Source organism: Trachemys scripta, chromosome 1, assembly GCF_013100865.1.
Source record: "Trachemys scripta elegans isolate TJP31775 chromosome 1, CAS_Tse_1.0, whole genome shotgun sequence".
Lineage (NCBI taxonomy): Eukaryota > Metazoa > Chordata > Testudines > Emydidae > Trachemys > Trachemys scripta.
This window is the reverse complement of record NC_048298.1, coordinates 212,743,455-212,764,484: the sequence shown is the minus strand read 5'-3', so window position 1 is coordinate 212,764,484 and position 21,030 is coordinate 212,743,455. Positions and strand designations below refer to the sequence as shown.

Genomic DNA, 21,030 nt, shown 5'->3' with positions numbered 1-21,030 from the left:
TCCCCAACACGAATGGGGTTCAATGGGTTACCCGCACCTGTTGGCGTAGAGTAGACACACGCTGAGCCAGTCAGTGTAGCCCACATGCAGCCCCAGACATCTAAGGGCATCACAGACCTGTTATTGCTCAGTCTCGGGTGGCTAAACACCATTTGGCCCTCTAAGAAGAAGGGACTTCAAATGTAGTGTCTACCACCCTGTACAGAGCACATCTGTCCAGGACTATAGAATTCCTCTGGGATATCTAGACAGAGAGGATGCCTTGCTGGAAATGTTCTGGATGTGGAAACCCTCCTCGTGTGTGTGAGAGAGACTATGGGGTAAGAGTTGTTAGCACCGGTAAGAATCCCACTCCCCCCCAACCCAGCGATAGCCAGGTATTGAAACAGGAAGTACACACGGAGCAGTTTATGACCAGAAGTCAGTCATGCACACGTGCAAGGCAGTAACTTGGAAAGAGGCCCCAGGGCCCCCAGCAAATGCACAGAGTTTTGAGATCCATTCTGTGCAAAATATGCGGCCACAGGCGCTGGGCACAAACAATTCACCTTCTGTAGGTGCGACAATAGCCCCAGCGCACGCGCACTTTGCTCGGCCTGTTTTCCGCAGCTCGGCCCCTGCCCGCAAGTCACGGCAGCAGCAGTGGCCCGGCGCACACAGGCGGCGGGGGCAGCGGCAGCAGTAGCGGGCGCGCGCGAGCGCAGGAACCCAACCATCTGGCCAAGCAAAGAGAGGGGGGCGAGTGGCCGTGACGTGCAGCGCCTCGCGTCTCTCCGGACCGGCCTGTGCCCGCGCGGCTAACCCCTCCCCAGGGGTATTTCTGGCCCTTTGTGACACGCCGAGCGCGCGGAGGGGCTCATGGGTCCCCGAGGAAAGAGGCGCGCGCACGAGCACGCCACACCCCGTCTGGGATCAAATCACTGCACCAACGCCGCCTGCCACCCCGTCCCTTCGCTCCGCCCCAGCACGCCGCCCACGCGCACCGCAGCCCGCGAGCCAGCGTGCCTGTGTAGCCGACACTACCTCTCCGCATGCGCACGTTTGTCCCTGTGCGGGCGTCATTTTACTCACCGGTCCCTGCTTCCGCCCGACCCAGGGAAACGGAAGGAAGGAGCCGCTTTATCCTCTTCCGGTTTCGTATCATGTGACGGCCCGGTCCCTACACAACATGGCGGCCCCCATGTTGCTGCGCGGGGCGGCCCCGGAAAAGCTGGGGTGAGTCTGGGGGCGTTGCCGTGACGCCCTCTCGCCTTGCCTGACGCTGGCGCCACAGGGGAGCCGGTGCCGGGCCCGTCTGGGCTGCTGTGCCCCCCCCAGAGCCCCCCCCCCCAGCCGCGGGGCGGGCCCCCCCCCCCCCCCCCCCCCGGTCGGCAGCGACATAAACACGATCCCTGCCTCGTCCGTGTGTGTCGTGCAGTTAGCGCCTCTCTATCCCCCGTAGATATGTTATGGAGACTGAAGCAGCAACAATTTTGGATCCTGCCTGAATATTTGGGGCAAGAAAGAGAGAAGTCAGAGATGATTCTTCTCTCTCGTTCTCTCTCTCTCCAAAAGGCCCCATTACAGGCCTGAATGAGAGGAAGGCTGGAGATGTTGGTAACAGTGGCAGGAAATTGGAGAAGGGGAGAGGCTTTCAGAAGGAAATTATCATGAGTTCAGTTTTGGCTGCAGTAAATTTATCTTGATGGAGAGCCACATTGACAAGGGCTGTCAGATGCAGGCTGAGATGTACTATTGGCTAGAAATTAGAATTGGAAAGGTCGATCTGAGAATTATCTGTAGTATTTATACACCCAGACAATATTTAGAGGTGGAAGAGGGCAAGTACAGAGTTTTAAGGGCCACACAGATAACAGAAGAGAGGAGGAAGAGGACCTACCTAAAGAGATGCCGGAGGAATAATTGGGGAGATGTGAAAATAATTGGAAGAAGGTGGAGTCAAAAACTGTCAGTGCTAGCCTCATCTCCCCCATGTCATAAGCCAAAGAAGAATGTGATAAGGCGTGTGTGATCAGTATTATCATGTCAAAAGCAGCAGAGAACTTGAGGATGAGGTTCTCATTTTTTTAGCCCAACTATGATTATTATTATTAAGGCTGCGAGTTTGTCACGGAGGTCACAGAAGTTACGGAGTCCACAGAAGTTTGGGTTGGAGATTGGGATTTGGGGTGCAGGAGGGGGTGAGGGCTCTGGGCGGTGCTTACCTCGGGCGGGGGGGGGAGTGGATCCCTCAGATGCGGTGACATCCCTCGGCTCCTAAGAGGAGGCACAGCCAGGGGACTCTGTGCACTGCCTCCATCTGCAGGCACCACCCCCACAACTCCCATTGACTGGTTCCTGGCCAATGGGAGCTGCGGAGCCGGTACTTGGGGAGGAGGCAGCATGCAGAACTGTGTGGGCACACCGCTGCCTAGCGGCTGAGGGATGCCGCCACTTCCGGTGCGGCGCAGAGCTGGGTAGGGAGCCTGCCAGCCCCGCCAACCTCCCCTTTCCCCCAGCACCAGCGCGGGTCCCGGCCGCCCCCCTCCCTAATATTTAGTTAGGGATATATAGTACAAGTCACAGGCTGTGAATTTTTGTTTATTGCCTATGACCTGTCCATGACTTTTACTAAAAATACCCATGACTAAAATGTAACCTTAATTATTACTACTTTCTAGACAGAGTTCTAAAGACAAGTTTTGGTACTTTTTTTAAACTGTCTGAAACTTTTATAGAAATACTGCTTCTGTGAATATTTGGTGTTATTTAGCATATTTGATTTTATGACTATCAACATCTGTGTTGATGACAAACTTGAATTTTTTAACTATACAATAAAAATGTTCTGATGACCTTTCATAATACAAGTGATGTACTTTACCATCTTTAGCCATAAAAAATACAAAGCTATTCTGAAGAAAGAAAAACGAAAGAAAAAGAGACAAGCACTTGCCAGATTAAGAGATTCAGGTAATAGATAAGTCTTTTTTGTTGCTACTTTGTAAGGATGTACCAGTTATTTTTCCTTGTCATAAAGAAAAGGAAAGGAACATTAAAATGTGAGCCACATTATCTGAAGGACCAGAAGACACAATTTTAATGATGCTCCAGAAGAATGAGATTTATAAAATAGAAATTTCCTTTAGGCGATCTGAGCACGTAGTGCATTATTACTTGCATACAGTGTCAGATGACTTAAAACAATATGTAGTAAATATTTTTGAAGGTTCTTAAAGGTTTTTTTTAAATGAATCTTAAATTTAAGTCTACAAAAGTAAAGGAAAGCAGGTACACTAACACAAGAATATCTCTGAAGAAATGGTATTTTTGATGTTTACTAATTAAAAAAAAGAAGTGTAGCTCTAATTTGAACGTTTATATTATAGCATTTCTGTTATATATAGTGGTGAAGCCCAAGAGAAAAATTATATTTAGCTGCATGTACAGGGACATGTTACTTTTTCCTCAGAAATCACAGAAAAAAGTGAACCATTGCCTGAAGAGGAGGAACTGGAAGAAGAGGAAAAACAACTTGAGGCTGAAAGGTAAATAATCTAGAGTTTAAAATAATATCTGTTAATAATATTGTTGTTTAGTCTTTTATTTAATGTTGAAATCTCTGACAATTATATATTTTGTAAATAAAAATCTATTTTTATCCATATTATGTAGTGTACAGTCAAATTTCTCTGAAAAATTAACTGTGAATCCAACTGAGTTTCCTGTGCTCAGCAATTTCAGATAAACTGGACTTCCTTATATCCATAACATATGCAACAATTTATCCAAAATCACTAAATTGGAAAATTTAAATCAGTGTATTTTGCCTAGTTTTAGCTCCTAGGATAAGCAACAAACATATGGCTGACTATTATAGCCCGCAAACATATGGCTGAACATATTATATTATGTTCTAGTCCTGCCCAGAATTAATGTTCATCTATTTGGAAGCATATCCCAAGAAACTCATATAATCTGGCAACAGAATAGAAACGGAAGTATAACTCTCTAAAATTCTGTTCAATTCTCCTACATTTTTCCAGAATCAAAACGGCACTTTGGTATCAAAAGAACGTGACTAAGCACCTTTTGGGGAAAATGTAATGTTAAGAAAAAAAATTGTAATATCTTGCTGTGTTAAATTATTATAACTATGTTTAATAAGCATGCAACCATGGCTCCTGTAATATAAACAAAAGTATGTCTACAAATTACTGATGAACATTGGACTTCTCTTGCTAATTAGCATCTGATTTTATTGGTAGGCAAAAACTACATGAGGAATGGTTGCTGAGAGAAGAAAAGGCTCAAGAAGACTTCAGGCTCAAGAAGGAAAAGGAAGAGGCCATGAGAAGACTTCAGGAGGAAGAGGAGGTGAAGTATAAATTGAGAACAATGTTTCACTGTACTATGCTGCCCATCATTTGGGGAAAATATTAATGTCTTTCTGTTGCGTAGCAGCTACATAATGCTTAGAAGTCTAGTATGTTTATTTTTTTCAGTTTTGATCTTAAAAAAACATACAAATCATTCCTCACCAAAGGCTATCTATCCAATGCTCTGGCCACCCTTGACATAAATCTAAAAACTCAGTTCTGGAAAGGTTACAACATATAGCATGGTTGATGGCAGGATGGATAAAATTCAGTTATTATTTTAAAAAAAAAATTAAAAATCAGATTTTAAAAAATAAATAAATACAGGTTTATTGTTAAAAATTGTGCTGACTTAAAATTTAAATTTGAAATGAGAATATCAGATATGTTAAGGCCTATTTGTGACAGGTTGGACTCCCTGAGATGTCACCTGGTGTGCTGGGACATCACTGAGTCAGACTATTCTGCCAGCTTGGGCCCCTTTTTACCTGGTCTTGCTGGGCTAGGCTCCCCAGCCTTTTCCAGCCCAGCACACCTGCAGGGCCACACCCAGCTGCACAGAGAGACAGAGATCTGCTCTGGGAAGGCTCAGCTTAAGGGGCTTGCCACAGTACCCAGATGTTCACACACACACACCCCTTGAAGTACAAACCCAAAATTATAAGGACTGGGAATGGCTGAGCCATTACAAACGTTGACTCTATCTCCCCTTGTAAGTACTCTCACACTTCTTATCACACTGTCTGTACTCGGCTAGCTTGATTATCACTTCAAAAGTTTTTTTTTTTTTCTCTTAATTAATTGGCCTCTCAGAGTTGGTAAGACAACTCCCACCTGTTTATGCTCTCTGTATATGTGTATATATATCTCCTCATTATATGTTCCATTCTATATGCATCCGAAGAAGTGGGCTATAGTCCACGAAAGCTTATGCTCTAATAAATTTGTTAGTCTCTAAGGTGCCACAAGTACTCCTCTTCTTCTTTTTGCGGATACAGACTAACACGGCTGTTACTCTGAAACCAAAATTATATGAAATTCGCTTCTTCTCTCAATGTGGAGAAGGGTCTGCACAACTTCTCTCTCTCTCCCCCCCCCCATTTAGAAATCACATAAACTGGATTATATTGTAAACCAGAAATAAATTTATTAACTATAACAGATGTATTTTAAGTAGTTAAGGAGGTAGAAGATAAAACAAGGCAGATTACTAAGAAAATAAAACAGCACACAGACTAAGCTTAATACACTAAAGAAACTGGTTACATGTAAGTTCTCACCCTAAATATGGTTCTAATAATCTTCTTCACAGGTCAGACGCCCTTCCAGCCTGGGTCCCAGTTCTTTCCCTCAGTTCAGTCTTAGTTGTTTCCAGTAGTCATCTTGGGTGGAGTAGCAGGGGAGAACTGATGACCTGGCTTACCTCACTCCCCACCCTTAAATAGGATTTGCATAAGGCGGGAGTCTTTTGTTTCCTAGTTTGACACCCCTCCCCAGCTTCTCCTGAAAAAGTAAAGAATTCAAGATGGGTTCCAGTATCAAGTGACATGGTCACATGTCTCTGTAGGTCCCCTGTAGCCATTCTTCACAGGCTGACCCACGTGTTCACAGGAAGACTAAGCTCTTTTACAGTCCATTGTCTCTCGCTGATGGGCCATCAGCACTGTCTGGCTTTTTCATTGTTGTACCTGAAGTGTTAGCTGGGGTATCATCCGAAGTAGCATAGTTGAAATACAGATATATAGTCAATATTCCTAACTTCAGATACAGAACTGATACAGGCATACAAATTGGATAATCACATTCAATAAATGATAACCTTTCCAATAATATCTCACATGAGCCATCGTGCATAAAGTATATTTCAGTTATGTCACATTCATATCATAAGCATATTTTCATAAAGAATATGGAATGACCATCACACTAGTTTTATTGCAATCTATTAAAATTTAAATTAAATAAAAATATTTAAGCAATACATGCTTGCTGCCAAGTTTTGAAGAAAGTCAACCAGTGAACTGGTGGAAGTCACTGGCTGAGCACCTGGAATCAGAGTTTGCTGAAGTACTGAGCCAACTTTTGATAGCAGTAGCTCTTTTGCAGATGCATAGACAATATTGTCTTCATGTCAGTTTATTCAGCAAATTCAGTTACATTATTGTAGTTCATTCAGAGTTAAGAAACCAATGGGGAGTTGAAAAAGCATGAAAGCTTATTTTCTTCTACCAATCTTGGTGTGAGAGGATAAGATTGAGTACTTCTAAAATCTTGAAGGACTTGGTGATCAGTTCAATTCACTCTTTTCCTCTTTTGGTATTCACCCCTTCTTGTCGACTGTTGAGAATAGGCCAATTCCACCTTAATTGAATTGGCCTCCTTAGCACTGACCCCCCGCCCCCACTTGGTAAGGCAACTCCCATGTTTTCATGTGCTGTAATATTTATACTGCTCACTGTATTTTTCACTCCGTGCATCCGATGAAGTGGGTTCTAGCCCACGAAAGCTTATGCCCAAATAAATTTGTTAGTCCCTAAGGTGCCACAAAGACTCCTCGTTGTTTTTGCTGATACAAACTAACATGGCTACCACTCTGAAATCTTTACAGATTGTTTCCTTTGTTTAATAAATCAGTTTAAATGCAAAATATGTTTTAATCTTTTTCTTATGTATCCAGTGCATTGCAGGTAGTTTTATTTAATAACAAAAAATTTAAAATGCTGTCTTTGTGCATATTTAATTGAATTCAAATATCCATCCAAATAAAGCCTGACACAGATTGCAGGTACAAAATTATCTAGTAAATAAGAAATGCATCACTTTACATTTTTTTATATGGTAAAAAATGGTAACATTAAGAATCGAAATAAATGTAAGTTAAGCTGTATAATTGCTTAAATGTATATAGATATATATCGTGTAGCCTGGTTTGCAAAAAGTACCAAAGGCTACATTTAGTTGCAAATCAACAAATTATAATGGTTACTAAATAATGAGAATCAACACTTCTTTAGGAAAATAATTAAGATGTATAAATGCAAAACAGGATTAAAATTTAAGATTTAAATCAGGGTTTATTGCTTGGTGATTTGAAACATAATTAAAATTGACAATTTAAGTTGCTTTGATATAAATCAGTCCACCCTGGGTGATGGTTTTGGATTTACCTATAGTTTTCTCATTCACGTACATATGTGTATCTATTGTATTTTTGAAAGAATATTCTTTTAATCACTTACCAAGAAAAATGAACAGTTTCTTTCTTCTCATAAAGAGAAAGATAAAAGAAGAATGGGAAGAACAGCAAAGGAAGGAGAGAGAAGAGGAGGAGCAGAAGCAACAGGAGAAGAGAGAAAGAGAGGTGATGCCTGCACTAGGAGGATAAACACACTGCATATCCTCTTACAGTACCAGATGTAACAGTCTTATCTTTATGCATCTGTTTATTGGAGTTAGAAAATGGGGAGTGGAAATAATTGATGGGTGTTTTTCTGAGACCTGGAAGTAGACCCTCTGTATTTTATTTTAATGAAGCCTTATATTGGGGATAAAAATTAAACAAAAATAGCCTTAGTCCTTCAGTTTGTGTAGCAACATATGGCTTCTTGTATTACACTTCCCCTGTAATTATTTGCATTGGGGAAATATGAAGGTATATTGCTGGCACCCGTTCTCTCAGGTGCACTTAACATGTGACACGTTAAAGATAACTCTCAACATAGTATTGTATGTTTTCCCTATCAGACATCTGAGCAATCTTAATATAATCATTTTTTAAAAGTTCCTTACATTGATCTGGAATTATATTGCTGCTGTTCCTTAACAGTGTTCTTACTCAAAAGATGTTACAGGTCCTCTTTACCTGACTCATTCATCAGGATGTATCTTTTTCGTAAATTGTTGGGTGGGGAAGAACACAATATTGAAAAGTGTTAACAGCTGTATAATTAATTTAACCAAAAAAACGGTATTTGGTAGAGTATCTGCTTAGAATTTAGAGAGATTGTAGCTGCCCCCGGGATTTCCTCCTGCAAAGGTCCAAAGTGAGGTTGACCCATTGCTGTCATCGGGGAAGGATGATCACAACTTTCTGGAGTTCATCCATCTCATTTCAACTTCTCCAGAGCAGCAAGAGATGAAAACTGATCTGATCCTACTCAGTTTCATTCAGAGCTGCTTCACCAGAAACAAAGATGTGATTCAGCCCACCGCCATCTTCAAGTAGCTGCAGCAGGAGAGGAGAGAATACAAGTAGATTTCCCTCCTGCTTTTAATAATGGAAGATAGCACTGAGGCTACTGTACATAATACATTAACTCCTCACTTAACGTTGTAGTTATGTTCCTGAAAAAGGCTACTTTAAGCTAATCCAGTTTCCCCATAAGAATTATTGTACGTGTTGGGGGGAGGGAAGGGAGAGGTTAGGTTCCAGGGAAATTTTTTTTGCCAGACAAAAGACATTAGATACATATACAGTATAAGTTTTAAAGAATTTTAAACAAACAATTTAATACCGTACTCACCAATGATTGTGAAGCTTGGTTGACACAGGAGCCTAGCAGGGTTGGGGTGCGGGGGCTTGCCCTGCTCCGCCCACCTGGCGCTCCTGCCGGGGGTCGGGGCATGGGGGCTTGCCCACTCCCCGGGTGGAGCAGGGCAAGCCTCCGTGCCCCGACCCCGCTCCCCAGCAAGAGTGCTGGGCAGGCAGACTGGGGCAAGCCCCTACGCCCCAAACCCGTTCCCCGCAGGAGCGCCAGGCGGGTAGGCGGAGCGAGGCGAGCCAAACAATCTTATAACGGAACACTGCACAACTTTAAATGAGTATGTTCTGTATAGATCAGCAACCTAATAACAAAACGTTAACCGGGATGACTTTAAGTGAGGAGTTACTGTACTTCTCCAGTAGAAGCAAAAGAGTAACACTGACAGGAATTGTCAGTCTCTTTTTGGAACTACTGAGGAAGTGATATGGGTGGCAGCAGCCACCAAGACACAGATATGATCATCTAGATCAGGGGCTCTCAAACAGGGGGTCAGGATCCCTCAGGGGGTTGTGAGGTTATTACATGGGGGTCGTGAGCTATCAGCCCCCACCCCAGACCCCGCTTTGCATCCACCATTTATAATGGTGTTAAATATATTTAAAAGTGTTTTTAAGTTATAAGGGGGGTCACACTCAGAGGCTTGCTATGTGAAAGGGGTCACCAGTACAAAAGTTTGAGAATCACTGATCTAGATAAAGTAAAATGGGGGTTAGTGGTAGAAGTGGACAGTAGACTAGGAGGATAGAAGACTGATCCAAATGGAATGAAAGAGTGGAGACTGTAAAAGAAGGAAATGGTGGTTGGACTTGGTTCAGGAGTCAGCACTTACCCAGCTGGGGCAGAATGATGTCCCTCATTCCCTGGATAAACAGGAGCTGGGAATATTGTGCTGTCTGGCTGCAAAAGCAGTTCCATACACCACTCCCCCTCTCCCTCCACTTAACAGAAAGTTGCTATGATACATGTCTTCTGTGTATGATTCTAGATGTCCAAACCAAGATGAAGGTATGAGGAGAACCTCAAACATAGTGGGATGGACTGAAATGGAGAGAAGAGAAAACAATAGAAAGATTAAAATGAGAACTAAAGGGGAAGAGAGTGGTAGAAATAGGATGTTAGTTGTGAATTCCTGGGATCCAGTAGACCGTGTAGAAGAGCAATACCGAGCTGACAGAATAAATGTCATGCTTAAACTAAAAGGAGTGCATATTTGTTGTTTCTGGCCATCAGAAATTTGTGAATTGTTAGCTAAAACTGGTTCCAGAATTCTTCGTGGTCACCTGATGGTGGTCCACAGACAATTACGTGGTCAAATGGTGCTGACTCTGCACCTTATTTCAGCTGCTAAATTGCATTAAGATCAATATAAATACATTACATACTCTCCTAAAATTGCTCTTCGATGTAAACGATTGCTGTAATTGTCCTGGAACTATATATGATCAACACTCGGACGGGAAGTGGTCCACATGATTGTGACTGGGAGGGGAGTTGGGTCCATGAGCCATTCGTTATTAATACGTGGTTCAGTCCATAAAAAAGCTTGAGAACATCAGAGCTAAAATAAAGTCCAAAACGTTTGCTATAGATGTTACTGAGTGGGCAGTGTGTATGCAAAGAGACCTATTACTAGGAAAAACCAAAGCTAACTTATTAATATTAAAAATGCATTTTAAACTTAAGTGGTCACTTTTCTTGGCTTTTCCTGAATTCCATTTTATATTTATGCCCACTTATCAAGCAGAGTTTTAGTGCCACAGATATGTTTAGGTGTGCAAAGTAACATATAGTTCAGTGGCAGCAAAAGTAGAGAAAGAAAACTACTAGTTTCAAAAGTAACTTTGTGAAGTGCTCTAGCATTTAGATATTAGAAAACACTCATCTACATTGAAGTCTTCTCAGATGTATCCTTTAACAACATTATAGGGGGGCTGACTTATTGCAAAGCAAAAAATCATTTTTCAGTGTTTTTAAAACAAACCACCGCACTTCATTAGCGTGTATAGTCATTAAATATTACAAATTAGGTTCTTAACTAAAGAAACCAGATGAGTTACTTCCCTTCAGGGTTTTCACTAGTCCTGTGTTTGCACCATTTATAGGAAGCTGTGCAGAAGATGCTGGATCAAGCTGAAAGTCAGGTATGTTCAGTCTCTTTTCAATAAAGAACTGAAAGATGACTATTGACTACCAGCTGACTCTTGTCTTCTGGAATGATATTCATCTCTTTTGAAGAGAAGCTAATGGCCTTGTATAATTTAATATGTAATGGTTTCCATTAGCCATAAACCATGTATTTACTAGCTGGAACATATAATTAAGCACATTTGTGGCTACTTGGTAGCATTGCAGCTGTGCAGGAGAGCAAGGTCTAGAATGACTTTGGGATTCTGCTTTCTGGGCCACTGAAGACTTGATATGATGGCATGTTTTCTTTGAATAAAAGCACTGCAGCAGGAGAGAGTACTGATTCTGAAATAAAGAGGGAACCACTTGAGTACCTGGAAGAGTGCAGATCTCGAATTGGTAAAAAGTATTAAGAAAATTTGCAGAATGTTCTTAAATTAGATCTCAGTGCCTGAATTCAGTCTCTCCATTTCTTTAAAAGAAAACAACTCATTTTATCTCACCCAGGCAGTAAAGGTTTGTAAAGGTTCTTGCACTGAATAGACTCTTGCACCTATCTGAAAAGTAAACTTAATTATAGTTACCCATTTCAGAGTTGATTGCTATTAACCACATTGGAATAGTGTTGGATTCTCAGTTATATTTAGACTGAGCAAAGGAACTAAACTTCTAATTGACAAAATCTGGATGGAATATTGCTTTGACTGTTTTTACTGTCTAAGGCTCTAAATGCACTTCTGGGAGAGAAACAAAGGGAAAATGTAGTATATTGGAGTTTGAAATTGAAAGATATAAGGTTTCAGTTGGTGAGTTCTACCACTGCGGAAGCCACAAATGGCATTCTGCTCCTGCCCTCTCCCAAATGGTGCTATCACCAGTAGAAGTGCCAACTGTACATAATCATAGCTTTCAGTTTATTTGATGTGAGAAGTGCTACTTCAACACGTTTTCAAACTGCTTTGCTTATTAAAATGGGTAAAATTCACCTTTTTAAGGGTGCTTCCAACTTTGCTTCTAGTCAACAAACATTTGCAATTTGGTAATCTAATACTGCATTTTAGGAGTCCCAGGCCAGTGGCTTGAGTACAGAACTAGAAATGGGGAATTCCTGAGTTTTAATCCCAGTCATAGCTCTGGTAGGGTGGGGGATGGTGTGTGTGTGTGTGTTACTTGTTTACCTACTTCACTGGGCTGTTGTAAGGATAAATTAATGGACCCAACCCTCAGTTCCTGCCAGAAAGCATTCAGCCCAATTCAGGAAAGGGGGTGCAAAGGTGTCTTCGTTACACTCTCCCGGTCCTGGGGTTCCTTTGCTCTCTGGGTCTCTTCCTTGAGGATCCCCCTGTGCTAGGATGGTGGGCTACCCTAATGCAAGAAAGAATTTTTGTAATTCTCTTAGAGGGTGTAAATCCAGTGTAAGGACTGAGTACTGTCATTGTTTGTAAAAACTTAATGTATCCCGGACTCTGGCAAATGGAAAATTTCCATTTGTGATCTTAAGTTCATTTTGTGTAGAGATTCCAAGGAAGAGCTGTCCATCTTTGGATAGATTAGAGGCACTTGGATGACCATACAGAGCAGTATTTAAAATACTTGGTTCAAAGTCACCTGGGTGTCAAAGGAGATAACATTGAGTTACATAAGTATTGAATTTGACTCCTTGCTGTCACATTTATTTATTCATTTTTACTGTGTTCTGCTCGTTAAGGTAATATGTTAATGATGTTTTTAAACAGCTGGAAAATGGCGCTACCTGGCATAACCCAGAACCCCCAGAGAACATAGGAACGGAGAAAGATAGAGCTAATTGCCCATTTTATATCAAAACAGGATCCTGCAGATTTGGAGACAGGTAACTGGTCAAATGTTGGGAATATAACATGGTTTAAAGGGGTTAGCTCCCTTGGGATTTCTTACAGGTTTGTGATCAGGTTATCTTCTATTGCTTGGTGGGTTTCCTGTAGACTTATTGGATAGGATTCTGTTCTCAGTTATACAGCTGTGAATTGAGAGTAAAAGCAGTGCACAGTCCGAATTGGGTTATCTTTTTTTTTTTTTTTATTAGAACATCAAATTGCTAATAGTGTGGTCCCAGTTTTGATCTGACTGACTGACTCAGCAGAAGCATTTGTAGTGGTAGATCATTATGCCATCAGAGTATATCCAGTTTCCTATTATTATTGGTGCAGCTCCAAAAGAATATATCTAGTCAGATGTCTTAATTAATTTGCAGACACTGCACCTAAAACAGCTACAAAAGCAAGGTAATGTACATCTGCATGACTGGATGTATCATGTGACTTTCCAGTATCTGATTTGTACAGTACACATGATCATTGCACATGATCCATCTAATTTAGTATCCTTTCTCAAAAAGTGCTCTAATCTCTTACTTATTGTCTCTGAAAACTTAATAAGCCCTAATGTGTTCCCATAACTTGAATCACATGTGTTGCCTTTCTTTGACATTCTTCTGTTAGGAAATATATCAAATGAATGGTACAGAAGGTCAGAGGGTGTTCTTACCATCTTGCAATACCAGAAGGGGTCATACCATCAAATTGAAAGGAAACAAAATTAAACCTGAAATTAAGCCTTTTTGTATAATTCATAAATAAGCAGTAGAAGTCTACATGTTGAAGTTGAGCTTAGTAGGTTTCAAAGTTAGACTCGTGTCAAAAATGAAAACATATTTATAGTAGATAGGATCTGAGTATATGTCAATCAGTAATTGCTTGGAGATAGGAAGAAACTCTCTTCCTATGGACAGCCTATTCCATAGTTGTCTGTTACAGGGCTTGTACCTTTCTCTATAGTGTTTGCTCTTTACCGCTGTCAGACTTGATACTGAGCTAGATTGACCATTGGTCTGATCCAGTGTAACAGAATTCCATTTAACTGATCTAATTGGGACCGGGGCCAGATCGGATAATCAGAAAGCGGGATAATCTGGAGAATGAGAGAGTGCAATGCTGCAGCACTAGTTAGCAACACTTCTGGCCCTGGAGTCTTGGTTGTTTGGTTAATGCAACGAGCAGGAAAATGGAGGGTTGGATAAACGGGGTTCTATGTTACTATATCATGAACGAACCTACTAGCTTTATAGTGACATGGTTTCTATATTTTCCAATTTTAGTTTCCTATCATATAAGGTTGATTTGTATAGAGTTTTAATAAATGACTGCATTATATTTAAGATGTATCCTCTGAAGTGTGCTTCCGAGAAAGAACTAGCACATTTTAGACAGAGCTTTTTGACTCAGTTACCTGGGTGAACAGGGGAGTATTTGAAGCAGAAATCCTAAAGCATAGTGAAACCCTTCTCATTCAGAAGCAAGTCAGGGAGATTACTATTTGAGGATGTCTCACTGAGCTTCAGGCTGTTATGGTGAACACTGTATTGCAGCATCTGAATGTCACTTATGGCCACCAATATGATGTGATGCAGGTTAAAATAAAACTTCTGTGCAGAACTGTCACTTGTAAAATGTGGTACTTCCATAGCTGCAGATGTTCACAACCTGAGGCCTAATTTTTCTTCCCCTTCCCAATCGGATGAGAGTAGTTTCATTTACTTCAATAAGAGTTATTTAATTTTGCAGAGAAGAAAGGAGGGGCTCTTACAGAAGTAAGACTTTAAAATGTCTTGCAAGACCCTTCAAAAATTGAACAGATATTTCAAAATAGCAGCATTTGAATAAATGCCTTTCATCATTTTTGAAATTTCTAACTGATGATTTTTTGTGTGTTTGTGAACACTGATGGCATTTGTATATGGCAGGATGCTTTAAAACTATCAGGAAACTTGTCTTGAATGACCTGCTTTACTCCTTGAAATATGCTGATTCCCATCATTACACTAATGAAGCGCCTTTTTAGAATATTTTCTTGCAATTCAGAGCTGTTAGTGGGTCTAGAAATAGCAAATGTTTGCAGCTTTAGCAGTGTAGCCTTTGCTGAAAGTGGGGTGTTTTTTTCTTTACCATAAATTATATAGGTGTTCCCGCAAACATAACTACCCAACATCTAGTCAGACGCTTCTGATCAGAGGTATGTTTGTTACATTTGGAATGGAGCAGTGTAGAAGAGATGACTATGATACAGATGCGAGTCTTGAATACAGTGAGGAGGAAACGTACCAGCAGTTCTTAGACTTCTATGAAGATGTACTGCCTGAGTTCAAGAATGTGGGAAAGGTTATTCAATTCAAGGTATGCATATGAGCCCAATGATAATCATCACCTCTCATTGTTCCTTTGCCAGTTTTGACTAGTGTAAATCTCAGTTGTGGAATATGCCATAGCTAAGTTTAATGTACAGTTTCTCAATTCAAACTGCATATTTCTGATGGTACCTCTAAACTAATCTCTGTGTCATCCCAGAGGATTGTATTTCTTCAAGTTACAGATGAAATCCCTCCCAAAACTTATTTTGGGACAAACTCACAACATATCTATAAAATTACCTTTTGAAACAATCTGCTTATTTCTCAGCCTCCATCTTACTAAGCTTTCGAGCAATCCAGCAGATTCTCAGATCATTTTCAGGGCTGGAAAATTTTACCAACCACCTATTAGCCCAAGGACTAAGCCTTGTAGCCAAAGTAAAGATAGCTGTGCTGCCATGGCAGTGCGTCCCTCACCTCCCCCCCTTTCCCCTTACAATCTATGCCCATGGCAATTTAATGGAGTAAAATGGTTATATGCTTGATTTATTTAGAACACAGTCAACTTTCTGTTTAATTCACTTTTAAAAAATGTAACTTGCTACTAGGCCTTGGTGAAGAGCAGAAAAATATTTGTTTGACAAATTGAACTAGTATGAAAGTAAAATTTTTGAATAGTACTTGACCAGTTAGAAATGGTAGAATTTGTAGCAGAAACTGCAGCTTTGACCAAACACCAGCTTTTTATAGTTGCTGCAAGTTTGATTGGTGGTGGACCGCCTGCACCAGGTTGCAGTGCCACTCAATCAAATTTGGCCCGGCTGCCCCTTTGTCATGAGCAGGTGGGGGCGGAGGCCAATGAGGAGAAGGATGGGACCATGGATCCATGTTGGTTGAGGCCAGGCTTCCCAGGAGGCTTGTCCTGCTTACCACCCAAGCTCTGTGGTGAGTGCTGCTGCCTGCACTCAGCCCTGCTGGTGCTGGCCTTGCACTTTGTCTTGACGCAGTTTTGCCTCCACCAAGTGATGTGAGCTAGGCCTGCCAAGAAGGAGCTTCTGTGTGATCTTGAGGACTTCGCTTTCTGTGGCTGCCCAGCTGCATCAGAGGATGGGCTTGGGGAGGCCTAAGTGAATGGGGCCGGGCTGGGACTTGTGCCTCCCACAGGCACAGGGCTTGGGACAGCGGAGCCCCAGCAGTTGCAGCCCCCCACAGGCCTTCAGAGGGCTCTGTGCCTGAGGCCAACTCTAGAGCACAGGGCCCTCCACACCAAAACTGCAACTTTAATCAACTCTGGCTACAACCTTTGAACCAAAAAAACCACAATTTTCTTTTCTGACAGCCTTAATTCTGATCTATTCCAAGAAAGAGAAATATCTTCTCATGACCAGTCATGATTGTTTTCCATTTTTATCCTCCACCCTCTTTCCTTTAGTTGGACTCTCTACCTTTCCTTTCCTCAAAAATATTTTTCTCCTGTTGTACAATACACCAGTCCATTGTTGGGAATTGTATTACAAAACAAAATTCCCACCTGAACGCTGTGAATTGCATTGTTGATAATGAGGCTTGGGGGATCAGAAAGCAAGGCAATACACTGACTTTTTATGGGATTTCATTGCACAGTAGTACATACAGGAGTTGGGTTAGCTGATGATCTGGCCAAAGTTGGAAGATCCGAAACTCACGTTGGAATGACAATGGTTGAGGCTATTGATGCCTTATCAAGGAAAATATTAGCTGAAATAAATGGATGAAAGACAAGATCTTCTGATATCAAAGGATTTCAGAAAATAACATCCACTATTGTGAGAGTAAGGACACTGTAGGAATGAACATCAGCAGACACAGGACCAAGATATATGCACTCTGCAAGATGTTTCAGGAGCAGGCTTTCACAACCATCTATGCCTTTGAATGTAATATTGTATGGATTTGACACCTTGCATCAAGCCATTACAAAGAACTTTGTAGGAGTCACGTAATATAGTGTTTCTCAAACTGGGGTTGCTGCTTGTGTAGGGAAAGCCCCTGGCGGGCCAGGCCTGGCCGGTTTGTTTACCTGCCCCGTCCGCAGGTCCAGCCGATCGCGGCACCCACTGGCTGCGGTTTGCTGCTCCAGGCCAATGGGAGCCGCTGGAAGCGGCGCGGGCCGAGGGACTAACTGGCCGCCGCTTCCAGCAGCCCCCGTTGCCCTGCAGCAGCGAACCGCAGCCAGTGGGATCCGCGATCAGCCGGACCTGCGGATGGGGCAGGTAAACAAACTGGCCTGGCCCACCAGGGGCTTTCCTACACAAGCGACAACCCCAGTTTAAGAAACACTGACCTAATTCATTCGCAGATTCCATGCCTGATATAATTATTGTGGGACAAGACAACAACAAATTCCCACCAGTCCAGGTATAGACAGTGTTCCCAAGGCCAGTCCCAGTTGTACTGCCATGGCAATTAAACCTGCTTTTCATCAGGTTTAACTAACATGGTGATCAGCTTCAAGTGTTTAAGAGCATTGTCAACACTAAAGCTACCATTGGTTAACTTGCACGGGTCAGTATTTTTATAAAATTCCCTAGTGTGCACACGGCTTATTTCTTGCATGTCAATGGTGTGATCTATGGTACACTATTGGTAAAAGCTTGTCTGTATTATGCTGCTGTGGGGCCATTCTATATCTAATGCAGGGGTCGGCAACCTTTCAGAAGTGGTGTGCCAAGTCTTCATTTATTCACTCTAATTTAAGGGTTTGCATGCCAGTAATACATCTTAACGTTTTCAGAAGGTCTCTTTCTATATGTCTATAATATATAACTAAACTATTGTTGTATGTAAAGTAAATAATGTTTTTCAAATGTTTAAGAAGCTTCATTTAAAATTAAATTAAAATGCAGAGTCCCCCGAACCAGTGGCCAGGACCCGGCAGTGTGAGTGCCACTGAAAATCCGCTCGCGTGCCGCCTTCAGCATGCATGCCATAGGTTGCCTACCCTGGATCTAATGGCTTTGAGTTATTTTACAGTGTCTGAACCAGAAATGTTGACTGTATCACTACTTACTAATAAGCTAATATCACATTCTCTTTATTCAAGTATTTCACCTATATCTGTCTGAATTCCTATCCTAAGCATTTTCAACCTGGGTAACTTACGTCTGATCAGTAAGTTAAATCTGAAATAATGTGCCTTTATGTAAAATTTCACAAAGATTAGAGAAATCTATTTGTGCAACAAAACCATGCCAGCAAAAGAGCTTTTAAATCACTTTCAATGGAATGAAATCAACTTTTGGTACAGTACAGGAAAGAAAACAACAGCAGGGGCTAAATATTTAAGAGCTATTTGCATAATAGCCTTCTTTCTCCTGTCCTTCTCTTTATTCCTAGTCAGATTGAGATGGATTTATGTGAATTTAGGAATTAGTGCTTAGTGCCCACTTCAGAGCTGGAATATCTCATATTTAAAAGGGTGGTGACCCCAACATTTTTTTACACTTCTGGGGATTTCATTCTTACTGTTACTCCCACCACCTCCCAAAATATCAAACTTTTCCAGTGCCAGCATTGCTTGTCTGATGAAATATGTGTTGTAGCTATTTTTTCATATCTGATTTTTCACCTCTCTTGTTTTTCTCCGTCTCCTTGTTCATTCTTCTCCTTGTCTTGTCAGTTTTTCCTCTCCTATAAGTGCTATTTGTGTCTAATGATGCGCATTAGCAGCTCCAGCACTTCTAGCATTTATTACTACTAACTATCGTTAGCTATTAAAAGTCCAGCTGGTGTTGACTGCCTTTGTAATACTGGTGATGCCTTCTTACAGTCCAGCTGGCCAGAACACCGTGTAACCAGGAGGATTAATCATGTGGTGACACATCAGTGTTGCCTACCCAGGGTGCCATTCTAGAGAATAAAACAGAACCTGATTAACAGAGCATGAGGTGTAGTATGAGGAGATGCGTGTGTGTGTCTGTGTTCAACTAAAAGCTGTCAGCTACAGGGGAAAAGAAAAGTCCTATGTTTAACATCAAAGCAAACCATTTTAAATGTTGTTCAAACATACCACAAATACTTTTTTTTTTTTTAAACAAACTTCTATTTAATCAAAACTAAGTGTTCAGTTTTATTAAACCTGTATGTGAAAACCAGGCCAGAAGAATTGATAAATAAAATACTTTTACATTCTTGTCACCCTAGGTATGAGCTAAATTGGGGTGAGTATAGTTCCATCACTAATGAGCTATGTGGATCTCTCAGTTTTTCAGAAGCTTTAATCTAACATTTCATCTCCTCTTAGGTCAGCTGCAACTTTGAGCCTCACCTGCGGGGAAATGTATATGTTCAGTACCAATCGTAAGTGCCTTGCAGTTAACTCTTTATGATGCTTGAAAGTTAAATACTCCTAGATCATAAGCAGTACCCAAGTATAAAATTTTACTTTTTCCTGTTGGGTTCTAAAAGGTTTAATTCCATATTTCCATTTTACTTAAATTTGAATGTCACTTAAACCCTATTTTATCTAAGTGATTCTTCCCCACACTGTAGTAAGAGTCCAAATTTGGTAGAGAACAGAATTTAAATGATATCCCACTAATGCTACATGCTGCCTTATCTTTAAATTAAAGGGAGCGAGACTGTCAAGAAGCCCTTACTCTATTCAATGGACGATGGTATGCAGGACGACAGCTTCAGTGTGAATTTTGCCCAGTGACAAGGTGGAAAACTGCTATATGTGGTATGTCAGGATAAACCTTTATAAAAGGGAAAGTCTCTCATTACTGAAAGGCTTATTAGAAAACTGAAAGATTAAGAAGTGATGTCTTACAGGCTTTCAAATCCGAGAGATCCACATAAAATTACAGTACAGAAACCTTTTGTGGTGCAAGGCGACAAACTGAAAACATGCACTAACTCAACTACACAAGCTTTGGGCAGGAAGTGTATATGGTGTCCAACTGACACTGCCGGGGGGATTTAGGAAACTGACTGTAGTTAGGATGCAGTAACACCCTCAACCTTTAGGAAGAGTGCTTTGGGATAACAGATGATTGTACAATAGGCAGGATATCTGTTAGGCCAGCAACCTAATTGATTCTGAAACATTAAAACATAGCTTTTTCATTATGATCAGTGTTAACTATATTTAGTTGTTACCTCAGTCTTGCTACAATCCGAAATGTATTTATCTTGAACAGAAAATTCTTACCTCCAGGATAGCACTTAGGCTACATCTACACTACAGGGGGGAGTCGATTTAAGATACGCAAATTCAGCTACGTGAATAGCATAGCTGAATTAGACGTATCGCAGCCAACTTACCCCGCTGTGAGGACGGTGGCAAAATCGACGTCTGCGGCTTCCCGTCGACGACGCTTACTCCCACCTCCGCTGGTGGAGTAAGAGCGTCGATTCGGGGATCGATTGTCGCGTCCGAGAGGTCGATTTCTACCCGCCGATTCAGGCGGGTAGTGTAGACCCAGCCTTAGGCTATAAGGGGCCAGTCCATGCAGATTAATGGCTGGTTTACTCATGTCTTACCTAAAATCCCTGAGATTTAACTAACACCTGCCCTGCCCAATTTACATAACTAGTTAAGGAAAGTTAAGTTATAAAATTACTAGCTCACTTTAGCATAAGACATACTAGAATGTTTGAAAGCTAAAACTAATATCAGGATGGATGTGTCTCATGATTAAGGTTAAAGTATAATCTTTGAAAAGAATTGAAGTATGTTTTTCCTTTAGATGAGGCTGATAGGCATGGTATGAATATCTATAGTGGAAAAAGCCAAAAGATTAAGTGCAACAAATCTTTTAAAATACATATTTAATTAAAATGGCCGACATTACAT

The 21,030-nt window shown here is 41.3% G+C and overlaps 2 protein-coding genes across 4 annotated transcripts in view; one reads left to right on the top strand and one right to left on the bottom strand.

The window, feature by feature from the left end:
- Nucleotides 1-300: 300 nt before the first annotated feature.
- ZRSR2 (zinc finger CCCH-type, RNA binding motif and serine/arginine rich 2) overlaps nt 301-21,030 on the top strand; it is a 28,598-nt gene continuing 7,868 nt past the window's right edge. The window contains exons 1-10 of one of the 2 annotated variants that reach the window (XM_034756292.1): nt 301-320; nt 2,873-2,952; nt 3,452-3,527; nt 4,248-4,356; nt 7,633-7,719; nt 11,005-11,043; nt 12,766-12,881; nt 15,027-15,240; nt 19,477-19,532; nt 19,805-19,914. In XM_034756292.1, the coding sequence (XP_034612183.1) occupies nt 316-320; nt 2,873-2,952; nt 3,452-3,527; nt 4,248-4,356; nt 7,633-7,719; nt 11,005-11,043; nt 12,766-12,881; nt 15,027-15,240; nt 19,477-19,532; nt 19,805-19,914 (892 nt within the window). In that variant the 5' untranslated portion in view covers nt 301-315. Of the gene's footprint in view, nt 321-1,096; nt 1,216-2,872; nt 2,953-3,451; nt 3,528-4,247; nt 4,357-7,632; nt 7,720-11,004; nt 11,044-12,765; nt 12,882-15,026; nt 15,241-19,476; nt 19,533-19,804; nt 19,915-21,030 lie in introns of those variants that run through there. The other variant, XM_034756284.1, reaches the window with a different exon arrangement.
- The window catches only part of AP1S2 (adaptor related protein complex 1 subunit sigma 2), a 63,122-nt gene continuing 49,383 nt past the window's right edge, over nt 7,292-21,030 (bottom strand). The window contains exon 5 of one of the 2 annotated variants that reach the window (XM_034756296.1): nt 7,292-8,583. In XM_034756296.1, the coding sequence (XP_034612187.1) occupies nt 8,512-8,583 (72 nt within the window). In that variant the 3' untranslated portion in view covers nt 7,292-8,511. Of the gene's footprint in view, nt 8,584-18,098; nt 19,501-21,030 lie in introns of those variants that run through there. The other variant, XM_034756310.1, reaches the window with a different exon arrangement.